This window comes from Ailuropoda melanoleuca, chromosome 18 (genome assembly GCF_002007445.2).
Source record: "Ailuropoda melanoleuca isolate Jingjing chromosome 18, ASM200744v2, whole genome shotgun sequence".
Taxonomy (NCBI): domain Eukaryota; kingdom Metazoa; phylum Chordata; class Mammalia; order Carnivora; family Ursidae; genus Ailuropoda; species Ailuropoda melanoleuca.
In genome coordinates, this window is record NC_048235.1 from 32,485,877 (window position 1) to 32,504,144 (window position 18,268).

At 35.1% G+C, this 18,268-nt stretch overlaps 2 protein-coding genes across 2 annotated transcripts in view; both read left to right on the forward strand.

The window, feature by feature from the left end:
* LOC100480836 (A disintegrin and metallopeptidase domain 3) overlaps positions 1-2,450 on the forward strand; it is a 127,847-nt gene extending 125,397 nt beyond the window's left edge. The window contains exon 21 of the mRNA XM_034647691.1: positions 2,422-2,450. The gene's annotated coding sequence lies outside the window, so the exon portion shown is untranslated. The remainder of the gene's footprint in view (positions 1-2,421) is intronic.
* Positions 2,451-8,760: 6,310 nt separating this feature from the next.
* Positions 8,761-18,268, forward strand: part of LOC105237318 (disintegrin and metalloproteinase domain-containing protein 18-like) — a 164,637-nt gene continuing 155,129 nt past the window's right edge. Inside the window, exon 1 of the mRNA XM_034647776.1 lies at positions 8,761-8,805. Within this exon, the coding sequence (XP_034503667.1) occupies positions 8,761-8,805 (45 nt within the window). The remainder of the gene's footprint in view (positions 8,806-18,268) is intronic.

Genomic DNA, 18,268 nt, shown 5'->3' on the forward strand with positions numbered 1-18,268 from the left:
AGAACACACACCACAAGGACTAGTGGGGGCATCTCACCAAGGTGTTAGAAAGGCATTATAGGATTTAGGCTAAGGGATTTGGAGAAGGTTTTAGGAAGCAGGCCTTTGCTCCGGTTTGGATGGAATCCAGTAAGTAAAGGTAATTCTATGATTGTGTATCTTAATAAGTCTTATCTAGGAGATGGAAAGGCTAAAATAATCCTAAAGCTGTAATTTGTTAAGAAGTAACAGCTGCTCATGTTAGTTCAATAAAGGCATACTTGGTCATTTTTTTTCTGGCTTGGAAGATATTTATATTTTATTCATATTTAGACACAATTGTGAAATTGCCTTGTTTTTGTCTTGATCCATAATTGTCTCATGGTGGCTGTATGTGATGTTGGTGTTTCATGAACATGTTTATGTACAACAGTAGAACTCCAAGAGTAGCTGATAGCACCAAGTCAACTATTCAATCCCAGGGATTGCCTTTTCCTTTTTTACTCTTTTGTAATTAATGTCCATAAGATTATGTTACCTTAATCAAGGTTGTATCTTGAAGCAGGTACTGAAATCATAAATGGCAGAAGACAAGTGGCATATAGATGTATTAATTAAGTAGAAGCTGTCCTGGGAGGGAGCAAAGGCCAAAAGGAGGACTGGTTTCCACTGAACCCATTCCCCTGACAGGGGTGGGGCAACTCCCTATAGGCAGGGTTACATGAGAAACAGCCCAGCACGCCCCTCCCCCATATCCATTAGTTCTCTGGCAGAGGCCACAGTCTCTGTTTCTTTCCTTTGCTGGGGGTTCCTCCTCCTTGTCATTTGATGAAGTGTGGTTGTGAGGATGTACAGAGTCCAAATTATTGACCAGGACCCAAGCAAGATGTGCTTGATTTATAGGGACCTTACGGATGTGGGCTTCTTGGTCTTTCAGCCTGCCTTCTGGGGAAGGGGCCTGCTGCACTGATTCTCAGGCAACCCTGTTTGGGCAGGGTTGTCCTGCCCCCTGAGGGGGAGGATGGGCTCAGCGAGAACTGTTTTTTGTGGGGTTTTTTTGGCTTTTGTTCTCTGGCGGCTTTCTGTGTCTCTTCTGAGAGAGCAGCAGTGACCATACCCAAATCTCTGTCTCAAAACAGAGAGATCACAGTCCGCTCTTCACTGAGCTCTCCAGGCCACTCTAACTCTGTTTCCATAGGCGCTGCTAAAACTCTTAGCATACGGGGTTGTGGGCCCCACAGCTGCTCTCCCATTCCTTGCTCCCAGGGCCGGCACGTCTCTGCCCTTTGTGCTTCTAACACCGCCAGCCGCCTCCGGTTCCCACGCGTGCTGCCGAGCTCCTGGTTTGTCTGTTTCGCGGAGGCGCTCCCAAGCTCCCGGTTTCAGCCTGATTTCCCTGCGGCTACCAGTCTGCGAGTGCGGCCTGCTCCCCAGCACAGGAGGCTTCTGCTTCCCGGTGCCGAGCGCGGTGGCTCCCTACCCCTTCTGTTTATCTTCCGATATCTGCCCGCAGACTCTCGGCTCCCCGCTTTGTACCTCGAGACCAAACGCCAGAGATGTTCTGTTTGTAGAGATCCAGATGTATCTTCTTACGTCTCAGGCTGATTTCGTGGCTGACCAGGATGGTCTGGTAGATATCTAGCTTGATTCAGGGGACCGGTTGAAATAGGGTCCCCTACTCATCAGCCATCTTTCCCCCTCGCCCGAGTTGTTAATTTTAGACAATCTGACCACGTGAGGTGGTATCTCATTGTGGTTTTGATTTGTATTTCCCTGATGATGAGTGATGTTGAGAATTTTTTCATGTGTCTGTTGTCCATTTGTATGTCATCTTTGAACAGTTTTGCCCCTTCTATATTTTTACATAAACAGCAGCATCCAGAATGCACTCTTTTGTGTTGTACTTTGAGTAATATTTCTGAGTTTCATCCATGTTGTATGTTTGTATTTCATATTTTTCATTGCTGAGTATTATACTTTTATATAAAATATCAAAATTTCCTTATGTACATCTACTTGGAATCTTTCTTGTTTCTCAACGTAAGCATTTATTGCTATGAACTTTCCTCCTATTTTTGCCACATCCCATAAATTCTGGTAAGTTGTGTTTCCATTTTCATTTGTCTCAAGAATTTTTTTTATTTCCTCCTGAATTTCTTCTTTGACCCTTTGGTTGTTTAGGAGAGTGTTGTTTAATTTCCATATATTTGTTAATTTTCCAGTTTTCCTCTTGTTATTTATTTCAGTTCCATGCCACTGTGGTTAGAGAAGCTACTTGGTATGATTTCAGTCTTCTTGAATCAGCTAAGCCTTGTTTTGTAGCCTAAGATATGGTCTATCCTACAGAATGTACCATGTGTGCTTGAGAAGAATGTGTATTCTGTTGTTGCTGGAAAGAATGTTCTTTTTTTTTTTTTTAGATTTTATTTATTTATTCAACAGAGATAGAGACAGCCAGCGAGAGAGGGAACACAAGCAGGGGGAGTGGGAGAGGAAAAAGCAGGCTCTTAGAGGAGCCTGATGTGGGGCTTGATCCCGTAACGCCGGGATCACGCCCTGAGCCGAAGGCAGACGCTTAACCACTGTGCCACCCAGGCGCCCCTGGAAAGAATGTTTTATATATGTCTGTAAGGTCCATTAGTCTACGGTATTGTTCAAATCTGCTGTTTTCTTATTGATTCTCTGTCTGGATGACCTGTCCATTATTGAGAGTGGGGTTTTAAAGTGCCCAAGTATTGCCATGTCACTGTTTTTTCTCCTAGCTCTGTTACATATTTAGGTGCTCTGATGTTGGACAGATAAATATTTATAATTGTTATACATTCTTGATGGATTGACCACTTTTTTATTAAATAATGACTTTTGTCTCTTTTTACCATTTCTAGTTTAAAGTCTATTTTATCTTATATAAGTATAGCTACTGCTGTGCTTTTTGTTTTGGTTTTGTTTTGTTTGGGTGATGTTTAAGTCTTTTCCCATCTATTTGCCCTCAGTTTATATGCATTTTTAAGAGCAAAGTGAGGCTTTATAAGTAGTTATAAGTAGTTTTTTGTTTGTGCTTTTTGTTTGTTTGTTTAATTATTGTATGCATTTTGATTGGTGAATTTAATCCATTTATGTTTAAAATACTTATTGATAGGTAAGGATTTACTGTTGCCATTTTGTTCATTATTTTCTGTTTGTTTTATAGATTCATTGTTCCTTATTTCTTATCTTGCTATCTTTTCCATGTTTTGCTGTCTTTTTTTAATCAGTATGCTTTACTTCATCATGTTCCTTTGTGTAATTGTTACAGATTTTTTTCCCTTGGGGTTTTGTTGAGGCCTACATAAAATAACCTTAAAATTATAAAACGTTATTTTAATCTGTTAACAACTTAATTTCAGTAGATTTCTAAAAGTTTACTCTTACACTTCTCCCAATCACATTTTAATTTATTGCTGTTATAATTTACATATTTTTATATTGTGTATCTAATAACAGATTATTGTAGTTATGGCTATTTTTACTGCATTCATTTTACTTTCTCTCAAATAACTTTCTTTACTATTTCTTAGAAGGCAAGTCTAGTGGTAATGAACTCCTTAAAGTTTTTTGTTGTTAATTGTTCAGTAGTCTTTATTCTTCCTTCATTTCTGAAGGACAGCTTCACTGGGCCTAAAAATATTGGTTGACATTTTTTTTTTCCCTTTCAGTATTTAGAATATGTCATCCTACCCTTTTCTGGCCTGAAAAGTTTGTTTAGAAACCTGCTGATAGTCTTAATAAGGGAATACCTTGATATATAACGTATCTCTTTCCTCCTGCTGCTTTTAAAAATCTTTCTTTCTTTTTGACTCTTGAAAATTTAATTATAGCTCTGTTTAGTTTCAATCTATTTGGAGTCCTTTTGGCCTTAATGGATCTGGATGTCCATTTTTCTCCCCATGTTCAGGAAGTAGACACTATTGCTTTGAAAATACTTTCTGTCCCTCTCTTTCTCATCTTCTGGAAGTCCTACAATGGTAATATTGTTTCTTTTCATTGTTACCTATAAGTCTCATAGGCTTTCTTCATGCTTTTTAAATTATTTATCTTTTGGTTCACTGACTGGACACAGACATACCTGGTTTTATTGCACTTCATAAATACTGCATTTTTTTTTTTTTTACAAAGTGCAAGCTTGTGCAAACCTTGTGTTGAACAAGTCAACACCATTTTTCCATCAGCAATTGCCCATTTCATGTTTCTGTCACATTTTAGTAATTCTTACGGTATTTCACACATTTTCATTATTATATTTGTTGTGGTGACCTGCGGTCAGTGATTTCTGATGTTATTACTCTAATTGTTTTGTGGCATCACAAACTGTGTCCATATAAAATGACAAATTTAACTGATAAATGTGTGTTTTGAAAGCTTTACTCACCAGCCATTCCCATCTCCAACTTTAAATCAAAAGTTAGAAATGATTAACTTAGTGAGGGAGGCATATCAAAAACCAAGACAGGCTGAAAGCTAGGCTTCTTGCATCTGTTAACCAAGTTTCCTTCTGAAGGAAATAAAAAGTGCTACTCCAATGAACACAAATAATAAGAAAGCAAAACAGCTTTATTGCTGATATACAGAAAGTTTTAGTGGTCTGGATAGATCAAACCAGCTACAACATTCCCTCAAGTTAGGGCATGGCCATAACTCTCTTCAATTCTCTAAAGTCTGAGAGAGGTGAGGAAGCTACAGAAGGAAAGTTTGAAGCTAGCAGAGTTTGATTCATAATGTTTAGGGAAAGAAGCCATCTTCATACTATAAAAGTGCAAAGTGAAGGAGCAAGTGCTAGTATAGAAACTGCAGCAAGTTATCCAGAAGATGTGACTAAAAATTAAAGACAGCTACCCTAAATAACAGATTTTCAGTCTCCCTTTGTAAGTCTGTGGTGAGATGAGGCCGCCAGTTTTGCTCTGCAGATAGGGAAGGACGGGGACTGCACCCTTTGGCCAAGTGCTACTGCAAGCAGGACTACTGGATGGACTATACAGCTTCCTGTGTGTTCCGGTTAGGTTCCCTGGTCAGGCAGCCTGAAGGCTATATTTAACAAGGAGAAGGACCATGAACTAGTTTTCATGCCTGGGCACATCAGGATAAATAGCTCTAAACCCACTAAATCTCTTTGTTTGGATATTTAGTTTGAAAATATTTTCTCCCATTTCATATGATGCCTTTTAATTTTGTGAATTATTTCCTTTGCTCAGCAAATGTTTTTTTCTGCATCTATTGAAATGATCATATGGTTTTTGTCCTTACTCTTATTGATGGAATGCATCACGTTGTTTGATTTGTGAATATTGAACCGTCCTGTCAACCCAGGAATAAATCCCGCTTGTTCTTGGTGAGCGATTTTTTTTTAAAAATTTTATTGTGTTGTTGAATTCTGTTTGCTAGTATTTTGTTGAGAATTTTTGCATCTGTGTTCATCAGGGATATTGTCATGTAGTTCTCTTTTTTAGTGTGTCTTTGTCTAGTTTTGGTATTAGGGTAATGTTGGACTAAAAACTAATTTGGAAGTTTTCCTTCCTTTTCAGTTTTTTGGAATAGTTTGAGATGAGTAGGTATTAACTCTTCTTTAAATACTCATTGGAATTCACTTGTGAAACCATCTGTTCCTGGTTTTTGTTTGTTGGATGTTCTGTGATTACTGATTCAGTTTTCTTGCTGGTTATCAGTCTGTTCAAATTTTCTATTTCTTCTAGTTTCAGTTTTGGTAGTTTATATGTTTCTAGGAATTTATTTCTTCTAGGCTGGCTAAACTGTTGCCATATAATTTTTCATGATAGCCTTTATAATTGTATTTCTATGGTGTTGGTGGTTATTTCTTCTCTCTCATTTGTGATTTTATTTATTTGAGCCTTTTCTCTCTCTTTTTTTTCTTGATAAGTTTGGCTAGAGGTTTATTAATTTTATTGATTTTTTTTCAAAGAATCAGCTCCTGGTTTCACTGATTTTTTCTTATTTATTTATTTTTAGTTTTTACATCATTTATTTCTGCTTTGATCTTTATTATCCTTCCTTTTGCTGGTTTGGGGTTTTGTTTGTTGTTCTTTTTCTAGCGTCTTTAGGTGATAGGTTAGGCTGTTTTTGTTTGTTTGTTTGTTTGAGATTCTTCTTGCTTCTTGAGTTAGGCTTGTATTGCTATAAATTTCTCTCTTAGGCCACTTTTTTTGCATTCCAGAGGATTTGGATTGTTGTGTTTTCATTTTCATTTGTTTCCATGTACTTTTTGATTTCTTCTTTTATTTCCTGGTTGATCCATTCATTGTTTTATAGCATGTTATTCACCTCCATGATTTGTAGTCTTTCCAGAGTTTTTCCTTTGATTGAATTCTAGTTGAATAGCCTTGTGTTCAGAAAAGATGCATGGTACTACTTGGATCTTCTTGAATTTGTTGAGGCTTATTTTGTGGGCTGATATATGATCTATTCCGGATAATGTTCCATGTGCAGTTGAAAAGAATGTGTATTCTGCTAATTTAGGATGGAATGTTCTCAACATACCTTTTAAATCCATCTTTTTCTGTATGTCATTAAAAGCCATTGTTTCCTTGTTAATTTTCTGTTTAGATGGTCTGTCCATTGATGTAAGTAGGGTGTTAAAGTCCCTTGCTATTATTGTATTATTATAGATTAGTTCCTTTATGTTTTTTATTAACTTTTACATATTTTGGTGCTCCTATGTTGAGTGCATAAATATTTCCAGTTGTTGTATCTTCTTGTTGGATTGTCTTTTTTGTTATTATATAGTGTCCTTTTTTTCTCATTACAGTCTTTGTTTTAATGTCTACTTTTTCTGGGGCACCTGAGTGGCTCAGTCAGTTAAACATCTGCCTTCAGCACAGGTCATGATCCCAGGGTCCTGGAATTGAGGACGGCATCAGGCTCCCTGCTCAGCAGGGATCTCAAATAAATAAATGAAATCTTTTTTAAAAATCTCTCAAATAAATAAAATATTAAAAAGATAAAGTCTATTTTTTCTGATGTAAGTATTGCTACTCCAGCTTTCCTTGGACATCCATTTGCATGATAGCTATTTTTCCATCCTCTCACTTTAAATCTCCGGGTGACTTAAGGTCTCCTGTAGGTAGCATATAAATGGGTCTTGCTTTTTTATCCATTCTGTCACCTTATGTCTTTTGATTGGAGTGTTTAGTCCATTAACATTTATAGTAATTACTGTAATATGACAATTACAGTAATTTTTGATAGGTATGTATTTATTGTTATTTTATTATTTGTTATGTGTTTGTTTCTGAAGATTTTCTCTGATCCCTCTTGTTTTTCTCTTTTTCATGGCTTGTTGATTTTCTTTAGTGATATGTTTGGATTTCTTATTCTTTATTCTTTGTATATTTATTCGTGGTTTCTGATATATCATTACCACTAAGTTTGTATATAATCTCTTCTCCATATGACAGTCTATATTAAGCTGATGGTTGTTTACATTTGAACCTACTCTTTATTCCTCTCCTCCCCACATTAAGTATATGCTATTATATTCATATCCTTTTATTTTGGTGAGTTCCTTGACTGTTTTTACAAAATATTCATTTTTACTGCTTTGAGTTTTCTACCTTTATATTGTCACTTTGGTCTCCCCTTTCCACTCAAAGAGTCCCCTTAAATATTTTTTGCAGAGATGATTTAGTTGTCATGAACTCCTTTAGTTTTTGTTTTTCTGGGAAACTCTATCTCTCCTTCTATATAGAGATAGCCTTGCTGAATAGAGTATTCTTGACTACAGATTTTTCCCACTCAGCTCTTTGGCTATATTATGCCACTTTCTTCTGTCCTGCAAAGTTTATACTGAAAAATCTCCTGGTAGCTTATGGTTTTCCCTTGTAAGTTACTATCTTATTTTGTCTTGTTGCTTTTAAGATTTTTTCACTATATTTTGCCAATTTAATTACAGTATGTCTTAATATGTGTCTGCTTTTGATGACTTTGTTGGGTGTTCTTGTTCCTCCTGGGTCTGGATGTCTGTTTCCTTCCCCAGATTAGGGAAGTTTTCAGCTATTATTTCTCCAGATAAATTCTCTACCTCTTTCTCTCTTCTTCTGGAACTCCTGTACCTTGAATGTTATTATGTTTGATGGAGTCATTGAGTTTCTTAAGCCTATTCTCGTTTTGCATAATTATTTTTTCTCTCTTTTGTTCAGCTTGATTGCTTTCCTTTAGTCTCCTAGGTCCTATTAATTTTTTCTTCTGCTTCTTCCAACCTTATGTTCATTCCAGCAGGTGTGTTTCTCATTGCATTCACCAGGTCCTTTGTCTCTGCTATGTTATTCCTTATCTGTGTGCTAACAGTCTCACTGATGTTTTCTACTCTTTTCTCAAGTCCTGTAAGTATCTTTATGATGGGATGAGCCAAGGGGAGAAAGCACAAAAAATGTTGTCATATCAGGTACATAATTAGTACTTCAAGGTACATATTTAGTATCTGACAGCTGCCAGGAAGTAATTATGTACCTTGTCACTTCCCAAATGCAGGCTAAGTGGATCAACCCGCAGACAGCAGCTGAGGATGTATGCAGTCAAACCCCTCCAGGGACAACATCAAATCTTTGTGTTTTTTTCTGTTTCCTCTACCCTAAGTCCAGGAAATAGCTGTGGGAAGTTTTCACCCTTCTGTATAAAATAATTATTTTTCCTCTTTTTTGTTCAGCTTGATTACTTTTCATTAGTCTCCTAGGTCATTATTTTGTTCTTCTTCCTATGGAAGGACATTTTGGTTATTTTCACGTTGTGGCAATTATGAATAAAGCTGTTAATAACATTCATATTCAGGTTTTAGTAGATGTAAGTTTTCAAATCAGTTGAGTGAATACCTAGGATAATAATTGATGAATTGTATTTTAAGATTATGTTTAATTTTAAAAGAAACTTGCAAATTATCTTCCAAGGTGGCTAAATGTTTTGCATTTCCACCAGCAATAAATAAGAGTTCCTATTGCTCCACATCCTCACCAGTATTTGGTATTGCAAGGTTCTGGCTTTTAGCCTTTCTAATTTTTGTGTAGAAGTATTTCATTGAGGTTTTAATTTGCATTTCCCTAATAATGAATAATGTTGAATATATTCTCATATACTTATTTTCCATCTATATATCATCTTTGGTAAGATGTCTGTTTAGATCTTTTACACATTTTTGAACTGGATTGTTGGTTTCTTTATTGTTGCATTTTACATGTTCTTTGTGTATTCTGCACACATTTTTTTAAATCAGATAAGTGATTTACAATTTTTTTCCAGTCTATAGCTTCTTTTTTTTTAAACTGTCTTAACATTATCTTAATTACGTTAACAAAATATTTTAAATTAAATAAAAATCCAACTTATTGTTATTTTTCTTTTACGGATCATGATTTTTCTGTCATATCTAAATATTTACCAACACTAGGTTCACCTACGTTACCTCCTATGATTTATTAGAGAAATTGTATAATAAGTCTATAATACCTTTTTTTAAGTTAATGTTCATGTAAGTTGTGAGGTCTGGGTTGAGGTTCATCAATTTGATATGGACATCCAATTTTCCCAGCACCAGAAGTTGAAATGACTATCATTTCTCCACTGAAATACCTTTGCACCTTAAAAAATCAGTTGATTTTATTTTTGTGGGTCTGTTTCTAAGTGTGCACTCTCTTTCTCTCTCTCTCTCTCTCTCTGGCAAATACCATGCTGTCTTATTTGTGGTAGGTTTATCGAAAATCTTGAAAGTGGGCAATGTGATGACTTCAGCTTTGGTCTTCCTTAGAATTCTGATGATTGACTACACAAGGTCCTTCACCTTTTGTTAGGGGTGTGTGTGTGTGTGTGTGTGTGTGTGTGTGTGTATGTGTATTTAATTTCCTATGTGACCCATAGTGAGTAAATGAAATAAGTGTACTTAAATCTCCATTTCTCAGCAATTTTGAAGTAATATTTCTTAACTCTTGCTTCTTTGTTGTCTTATTTTTGCCTACCTACATTCTCATTAGCTGATGTTTGAAGTTTTGGAAAGAGCTTCTCTCTTATTTAGTTTTGCAAATCTTCCACTTTATAAAATTACTTTGTATTTAATCTTAGAAACTTTCTTAGCTTTGATGTTCAACCTAACAAATTCATGCTTCAGATACATCCAATCTCGTACTCATAATAATAATTTACTTAAAAATCAACAATTACATTTTCATTTATATGATCTATAATTGGATAATTTCCATAATTGTCTTTTCTTCCTTCAGTAAGAACAGCCTACTCTTCCTCACATGTTAGCAGTGTAGTATAGTCATAAAGTACATGGTCTCTCTGTCAAGCTTTTTTTAAAATTATTTATTTATTTATTCCACAGAGATAGAGACAGCCAGTGAGAGAGGGAACACAAGCAGGGGAGTAGGAGAGGAAGCAGCAGGCTCCTAGCGGAGGAGCCTGATGTGGGGCTCGATCCCATAATGCCGGGATCACAACCTGAGCCAAAGGCAGACGCTTAACTGCTGTGCCATCCAGGCACCCCTGTCAAGCTTTGATATTCATTAAATGTGTTACCTTGGGAGAGTTCATCTCTTTTCCTCAAACTGAAAATTATGGTTGTTAGGGTAAAAATGTTTTTTTTTTTTTTTGACAGTGCTAGGTATAAGATAAATGCCCATTAAATGTTAGAAACTTTTAGAATAGTATTCCATTACATCTAATCTCCAATTCCGAGGTGTACTACATAGTGTTACTTCTTTGAGGATCTTAAACGTACTTATTTTTTTCAGGTCCTGTCTTACATACTTTACACTTTTCTTGGGAGTAATTTGTTTCATTTATTAAACTTGATACCTTTCCTTCTTGATGTAGACAATCCTCAGAAGTTAAATTGGTTTTTATTGTGTACTTGCCATTGCAGTTGAGATTCTGACAGAATTTGTTTTGCTTCTGTTTTGTATCTGGTCTGAGATAATGCACTGGTTCTGCTATAGTACATTACAACAGTTTTAGAGGAATGACAGGGCTAAGATTTGCCTCAGTTCTGAGTTATTTGTCATCTGGACTTTTGAATCTGTGTGCTTCTTGTATTTCCTAGGTGTTTCCAATCATAAGCATCACTGGCCTCTCCCAAGCTCACAGATTCTGTTCCAGCTTAAAATCAGAGATCTTTTTTGAAATTGGTTTGTTTTGGAAAGAAATTGTGTATTTGTTAGAGTAGATATCTGTCTGACTTTGTGGAGATAGTCCACTGACTCTGTAAACACACACTAAGTCCTCTCCTGTTCCTGAATGCCACCACATTAGAATGATGAGCACAGTTAAAACTCAGTTCTTGTTGTGTTAGAGCTCCTATTCCTGGAGCTGCAGCATTCCTCACTAACATGTTTCTTGGGTCTTTCTTCCTCAGTTTTATATGTTAAGAATTGCTAAGTGGCTCTAGGTGTATATAGTAGTGTCTGTGTGTGTGTCCGTGTCCGTGTGTGTGCATGTGTGTGTATGTGTGTATGTTTTATATATATACATATATAATGTAAATTTGTTATTTCATTATAATTGGTGTGGGATGTAAGCCTGCAACCATGTCCTTCATGTTGCCTAGTAAAGTTTATATTTTTCTAAATAAGAAAGATTAATATATAGCATTAATAATGCTAAATTATATATATATATTTTTCAAAATGTACCCTACATTTTGCCAATGCTGTACATTAAATTCATTATGGTGATCCTAAATCTTCTAGAATAATAAATTCTTACTATTTAGAATAATAAATTCTGAAGAATACATTAATTTTTAAAATGGATTTTTTTTAATTGAGGTGTAATTAACATGTAACATTATACACATTTCAGGTATACAATATTATAATTTAACATCTTTATGCACTACAAAATGATCATTACTTTAAGTCTAATTACCATCCATGACCATACAAATTATCCTCTTTACCTATTTTGCCCACACCTGACCCTCTTTACCCTCTGGTAACCACCAATCTGTTCTCTGTATTTATGAGTTTATTTTTATTTTGTTTTGTTCTGTTCATTTGTTTTGTTCTTTTTAGGTACCACTTGTAAGTGAAATCATACACTATTTGTCTTTCTCTGTCTGACTTAGTCCATTTAGCATAAAACCTTCAGTGTTCATTCATGTTGTCATAATGGCAAGGTTTCATTCTTTTTATGGCTGAGTAATATTCCATTGTGTGTGTGTGTGTGTGTATGTATCATATCATCTTTATTCATTCATCTATTGAAGAACATTTAGGTTGTTTCCATTTCTTGGCTATTGTAAATAATGCCACAGTGAAAATAGAGGTACATATATATTTTGAATAAGCATGTTTTTGAATAAACATTATCTTTGATAAATAACCAGCAATTGAACAGCAGGATCATATGGCAATTCTATACTTTTTTTTTTAAGAATCTCCATACTATTTTCCATAGTGGCTGGATCAATTTACATTTCCATCAACAGTGTACAAGTGTTCCCTGTTCTCCACATCCTCTCCAACACTTACTATTTCTTGTCTTTTTTATAATGGCCATTCTAATTGGTGTGAGATAATATCTCATTGTGGTTTTGATTTGCATTTCCCTGATAATTAGTAAAGTTGAACATCTTTATATATGCCTGTTGGCCATCTGTATGCCTTCCTTGGAAAATAATCTATTCAGATCCTCTGCCCATTTTTAAAAATCAGATTTTTTTATAAGCTCTTTGTATATTTTGTTTATTAACCCCTTATCAGATGTATGATTTGGAAATATCTTCTCTCATTCAGTAGGCTGACTTTCTATTTTAATTGGTTTCTTTTGCTGTGCAAAAGCTTTTTAGTATCATATAATCCCATTTGTTTATGTTTGCTTTTGTTTCCCTTGCCTTTGGGGACTGACCCACAAAAGCATTGCTAAAACCAGCGTCAAAGAGCTTACTGCGTATGTTTTTTTCTTCAAGGAATTTTATGATTTCAGATCTTACATTCAGGTCTTTAGTCCATTTTGAGTTAATTTTTGTGTATGGTGTAAGATAGTGGTCTAATTTAATTCTTTTGCATGTGGCTACTCAGTTTTCCCAACATTACTTATTGAAGGGTTAGTCCTTTCTCCATTATGTTCTTTGACCTTTTGCCATAAATTAATTGTCCATATGTATGTGGGTTTATTTCTGGGCTTTGAGTTCTCTTCCTTTGATCTCTGTCTGTTTTTGTGCCAGTGCCCTACGATTTTGATTGCTATAGCTTTAAAATGTAGTTTGAAATCAAGGAGAGTAATGCTTTTAGCTTTGTTCTTCTCAAGATTGCTTTGACTATTAGGGATCTTTTGTGATTTCATACAAATTTTAGAATCATTTGTTGTTCTGTGAAATATGCTGTTAAAATTTTCATAGGAATTACATTGAATCTATAGATTGCTTTGGGTAGTAGGGACATTTGTTGGCATATGAAAATTTATTACTCTCATGTTTTCACCATCAAAACCTATTATCTTGATCTTTCCTTCTTGCTTTTATATAAGGCCAAAAGAGAAACACTGGTTACTTTGACAGCCTTAAAGCAAACTCCAGGAGTGTCACTGACAGCGTGACCTTTGCAACCAAAGCTAGCAACCAGAACTTCATCATTTTCCTTGATAAAATTCAAACAACAATCATTGGGTACAAAGGCTGTGATTTTTTGGCCATTTTTGATCAACTGGACCCTGATGCACTTCCTGATGGCAGAATTTAGCTGTTTGGCTTCAACCTCTACTTTTTCCAGCACAATTCCCTTTGCATGGGAAGAACCTCCAAAAGGGTTGGTCTTTAGGGCTGTGCCCAAATGAGCTTTCTTGTACTGTTTTTCATGCCACTTCCGATCTCAGTGGCTACAGAGCTTACCAACAGTACAAAGACTGTAATACTTGCCCATCCTGCCAGTACAATGGTCCTGAGCAAAAGAGGTAGTAGGGACATTTTAACAATATTAATTATTCCATTCCACAAGCACAGAATATTTTTTCATTCATTTGTTCCTTCTTCAATTTCTTTTATTAATATATTATAGCTCTCTGTATAGATATTTTACCTCCTCAGTAAAATTTATTTTAGATAATTTATTCTTGCAACTGTAAATGTTATTTTTTAATTTTTCTGATAATTCATTGTTAGTCCATAGAAATTTAACAGATTTGCAAAATAATTTTATATTCTGCAACTTCACTTTATTTATTCTAAGAGGTTTTTGGTGGAGTCTTTGTATATATGATATGCCATCTGCAAAGGGTAACAGTTGTATTTCTTCTTTTCCGCTTTCAATGCCTTTTATTTCTTTTCGTTGAGTAATTGCTGTGGCTAGGACTTCTGATACTATGTAGAATGAAAGTGATGAGAGTGGGCATCCTTGTCTTGTTCCTGAACTTCAAGGAAAACCTTTCAGGTTTTCCCCATTGAGGTGTTAGCTGTGGGTTATTCATATATGGCCTTTCTTATAGTGAGGTACGTTTCTTTTATAGACACTTTTCTGAAAGTTTTTGTCATAATTGGAGTTGAATTTTATTGAACACTTTTTCTGCATCTATGGAGATGATCATATGATTTTTATTCTTCATTTTGTTAAAGGATATATATAATGTATCACCTTGATTGCAAATGTTGAACCATTTTTATATCCCTGGAATAAATCCCACTTGATTGTGGTGTATGATCATTTTATGGTTGAATTTGGTTTGCTAATAATTTTTGACAATTTTTGCATCTATGCTAACGAAAGATATTGGCCTATAATTTTATTTTTTTATGATGTCTTTGTTTGGTTTTGGTTTTATGGTAATGCTGGCCTCACAAAATGTATTTGGAAGTGTTTCCTCCTCTCCAAGCTTTGGAAGGATTTAAGAATACATGTTAAGTCTTTTTTTTTTCTTTTTTTTCTTTTCTTTTTTCTTTTCTTATTCACAGACATATGATCCTGGACTTTTGTTTGTTGGGAGGTTTTTGATTGCGGATTCAATATCCTTACTAATAATCAGATTTTCTGTTTCTTCATGATTCAGTTTTTAAAAATTGTATGTTTCCAATAATTTATACATTTCTTCTAGGTTGTCCAATTTGTTGGTGTGTAATTGTTCATAATAATCTCTTACAGTCTTTGAGATTTCTGTGCCTTCAGTTTCAACTTCTCTTTCATTTCTGATCTTCTTAAGTGTCTTCTTTTTTATTTATTTTTTTTTATTTGGTTTGGTTTTGGTTTTGATTTTTTTGTTGTTGTTAGTCTACCTACAAGTTTGTCAATTTTGTTTTATCTTTTCAAAGAACCAGCTCTTAGTTTCATTGGTCTTTTCTGTTTTTTGTCTCTTTTCATTTATTTCTCCTCTGATCTTTATCATCTTTTTAATTCTATTGACTTAGGGCCTTGTTTGTTTGTTTTCTAGCTCTTTTATGTACAGAGCTAGATTTATACAGTCGGATTGTATTGCTACGATCTTCTCTTTTGCAACCACTTTGCCTCATTCCAAGGATTTTGATATGTTGTATTTCTGTATTCATTTGTCTCTAGGTATTTTTTTCTTTAATTTCTTTGTCGACTCATTGAGTGCTCAATAGTGTGTTGTTTAATCTCTGCTTTTTTGTGTTTTTTTTTTCTAGTTTTCTTCTTGAAATTGATTTCTAGTTTTATACCATTGTGTTTGGAGAAGATGCTTGATATGATTTCAGTATTCTTGATTTTTGAGTCTTATTTTATGGTCTAATATGTGATCTTACCTGGAGAATGTTTTATGTGCATCTGAGGAGAATGCATATTCTTTTGCTTTTAGATGGAATACTCTATTAAGAACTATTAAGTCCATCTGGTTTAATGTTTTTTTTTTTTTTAAGACTGACATTTCCTTATTGGTTTTCTATCTGGTCAATCTATATCCACTGGGATAAATTGGGATTAAATCTCCTACTATTTTATAAACCTTTTTTTTTGGGGGGGGGAGAGACACACACAGAAAGCACAGGAAAGGGGAGAGGGGAAGAGAGGGAGAGAGAGAGATAATCTCAAGTGGGCTCAGCAGTCGTGGAGCCTAACACAAGGTTCAATATCAAGACCCTGAGATCATGACCTGAGCTGAAATCAAGAGTCCAATGCTCAACTGACTGAGCCACCCAGGCGCCTCTAGATAGCTTTTAATTTCTCTGTTTAGATACATCGATATTTGCTTTATATATCTTGGCACATATGTATTTATAAATGTTATATCTTCTTATTGAATTGACCCTTTATCATTATGTTATGTCTGTCTTTATCTATTATTACAGTCTTTGTTTCAAAGTCTATTTTGTTGGTTATGAATATAACCATGCAGCTTTTTTGTTTGTTTCCATTCCGTGGAATATCTTTTTCCATCCCTTCAATTTCAGCTTGTGTGTGTCCTTTCTTCTGAAATTAATCTCATGTGGGTAGAACATAGATGTCTTGTTTTTTTTAATCCACTCAACCATCTTATGTCTTTTGATTATAGAGTACCTTTACATTTAAAGTAATTATTGATAGGCATGTAGCTATTGCCACTTTGCTAATTATTTTCTGGCTGTTTTTGTAGTTCTCTGTTCCTTTCCTCTTCTCTTTCTCTCTTCCCTTGTGGTTTGATGTCTTTTGTTAGTGCTATGTTTAGATTTCTTTCTCATTTTTCTTTTGTGTATTTACTCTTTGTATGTATTTGTGATTATTGTGAGGTTTACATATAACTTCCTATTTTATGTTTTGAGTTGACAGCAACTTAAATTTGAATACATTCCAAAATTTTACATTTCTCTCCTTCTCTCATGTTTTATATTCTTATGTCACATGTTGCATCTTTTATTTTATGTACCCTCTAACAAATTCTTGTAGTTTTAGCTAATTTTATTGTTTTTGCCTTTTAACCTTCATACTTGCTTTATAAGTGAACGACCCACTATCTTTACTATGTGTTTACCTTTTCCAGTGAGCCTTTTTACTTTTATATGTTTTTCTGTTATTAATTGGTGTCATTTCTTTTCAGTTTAGAGAAGTCCTTTTAACATTTCTTTTAATGCCAGTTTAGTGATGATGAACTCCTTTAGGTTTTGTGTAACTGGAAAACTTAATTTCTTATTCAATTCAGAATAACGGCCTTGCCAGGTAGAGAATTATTGATTGGAAGTTTTTCCATTCTGCACTTTGAATATGTCATGTCACTCTCTTTTGGCTTGCATAGTTTCTGCCGAAAGACTTATGAGATCTGCTTGCACGTAGAAAGTTGTGCTTCTTTTGCTGCTTTTAAGAATCTCTCTATCTTTAACTTTGACCATTTAATTGTAATATATCTTGGTGTGGATCTGTTTGGGTTTATTTTATTTGGGGCTGTCTAGGCTTCCTGGACCCGTATATCTCTTTCCTTCCTCATTTTAGGGAAATTCTCAGTCACTAATTTTTCAAATAAGTTTCCTGACCCTTTCTCTGTTCATCTGCTCCTTCTGGAATCACTGTAACTATTATTCCACTTGATGTTGTACTAATGGTTTCTTAGTTATCTTCATTTATTTTAAAGATTTTATTTATTTATTTATTTGACAGAGATAGAGACAGCCAGCGAGAGAGGGAACACAAGCAGGAGGAGTGGGAGAGGAAGAAGCAGGCTCACAGCAGAGGAGCCTGATGTGGGGCTCGATCCCATAACGCCGGGATCACACCCTGAGCCGAAGGCAGACGACTAACCGCCGTGCCACCCAGGCGCCCCTATCTTCATTTTTTAATTCTTTTTTTTTTTTCCCCTGCTTTCTCTGGATGAGTTCTGTTGCTTTGTTTTTCAGCTCAATTATCCAATCTTTGGCTTCATTCAGTGTGCTGTTGAACCCCTCTAGTATATTTTTCATTTCAATTATGGTATTCTTTAGATCTTTAACTTCTGTTTGGAACTTTCTTATATTTACTGTCTCTTTGTTGAGGATCTCACAGTGTTCATCACTATTCTTCCAAGTTTGGCAAACATCTATATGACTATTACTTTTAACTCTTTGTCAGGTTGTTTGTCCATCTGCATTTCATTAATGGCTTCTGATGTTTTGTCTTTCATTTGGAACATATTCTCCTGTCTCTTCATTTTCCTAACTTTCTGTATTTGTTTCTATACTAGGCAAAGCAACTACCTCTCCCAATCTTGAAGGAACAGCCTTTTGTAGTTGTCATAAGAAGCCTAAAAGCACCATCCCCTCTAACCACTAGAGCTACATGCTCAAGGGATGTCACTGCAGAAGCTATGCACACCCATCTGCAGCACAGGGGTCAGCAGAGCTGGCACCCATGCCAGCCAGGTTAAT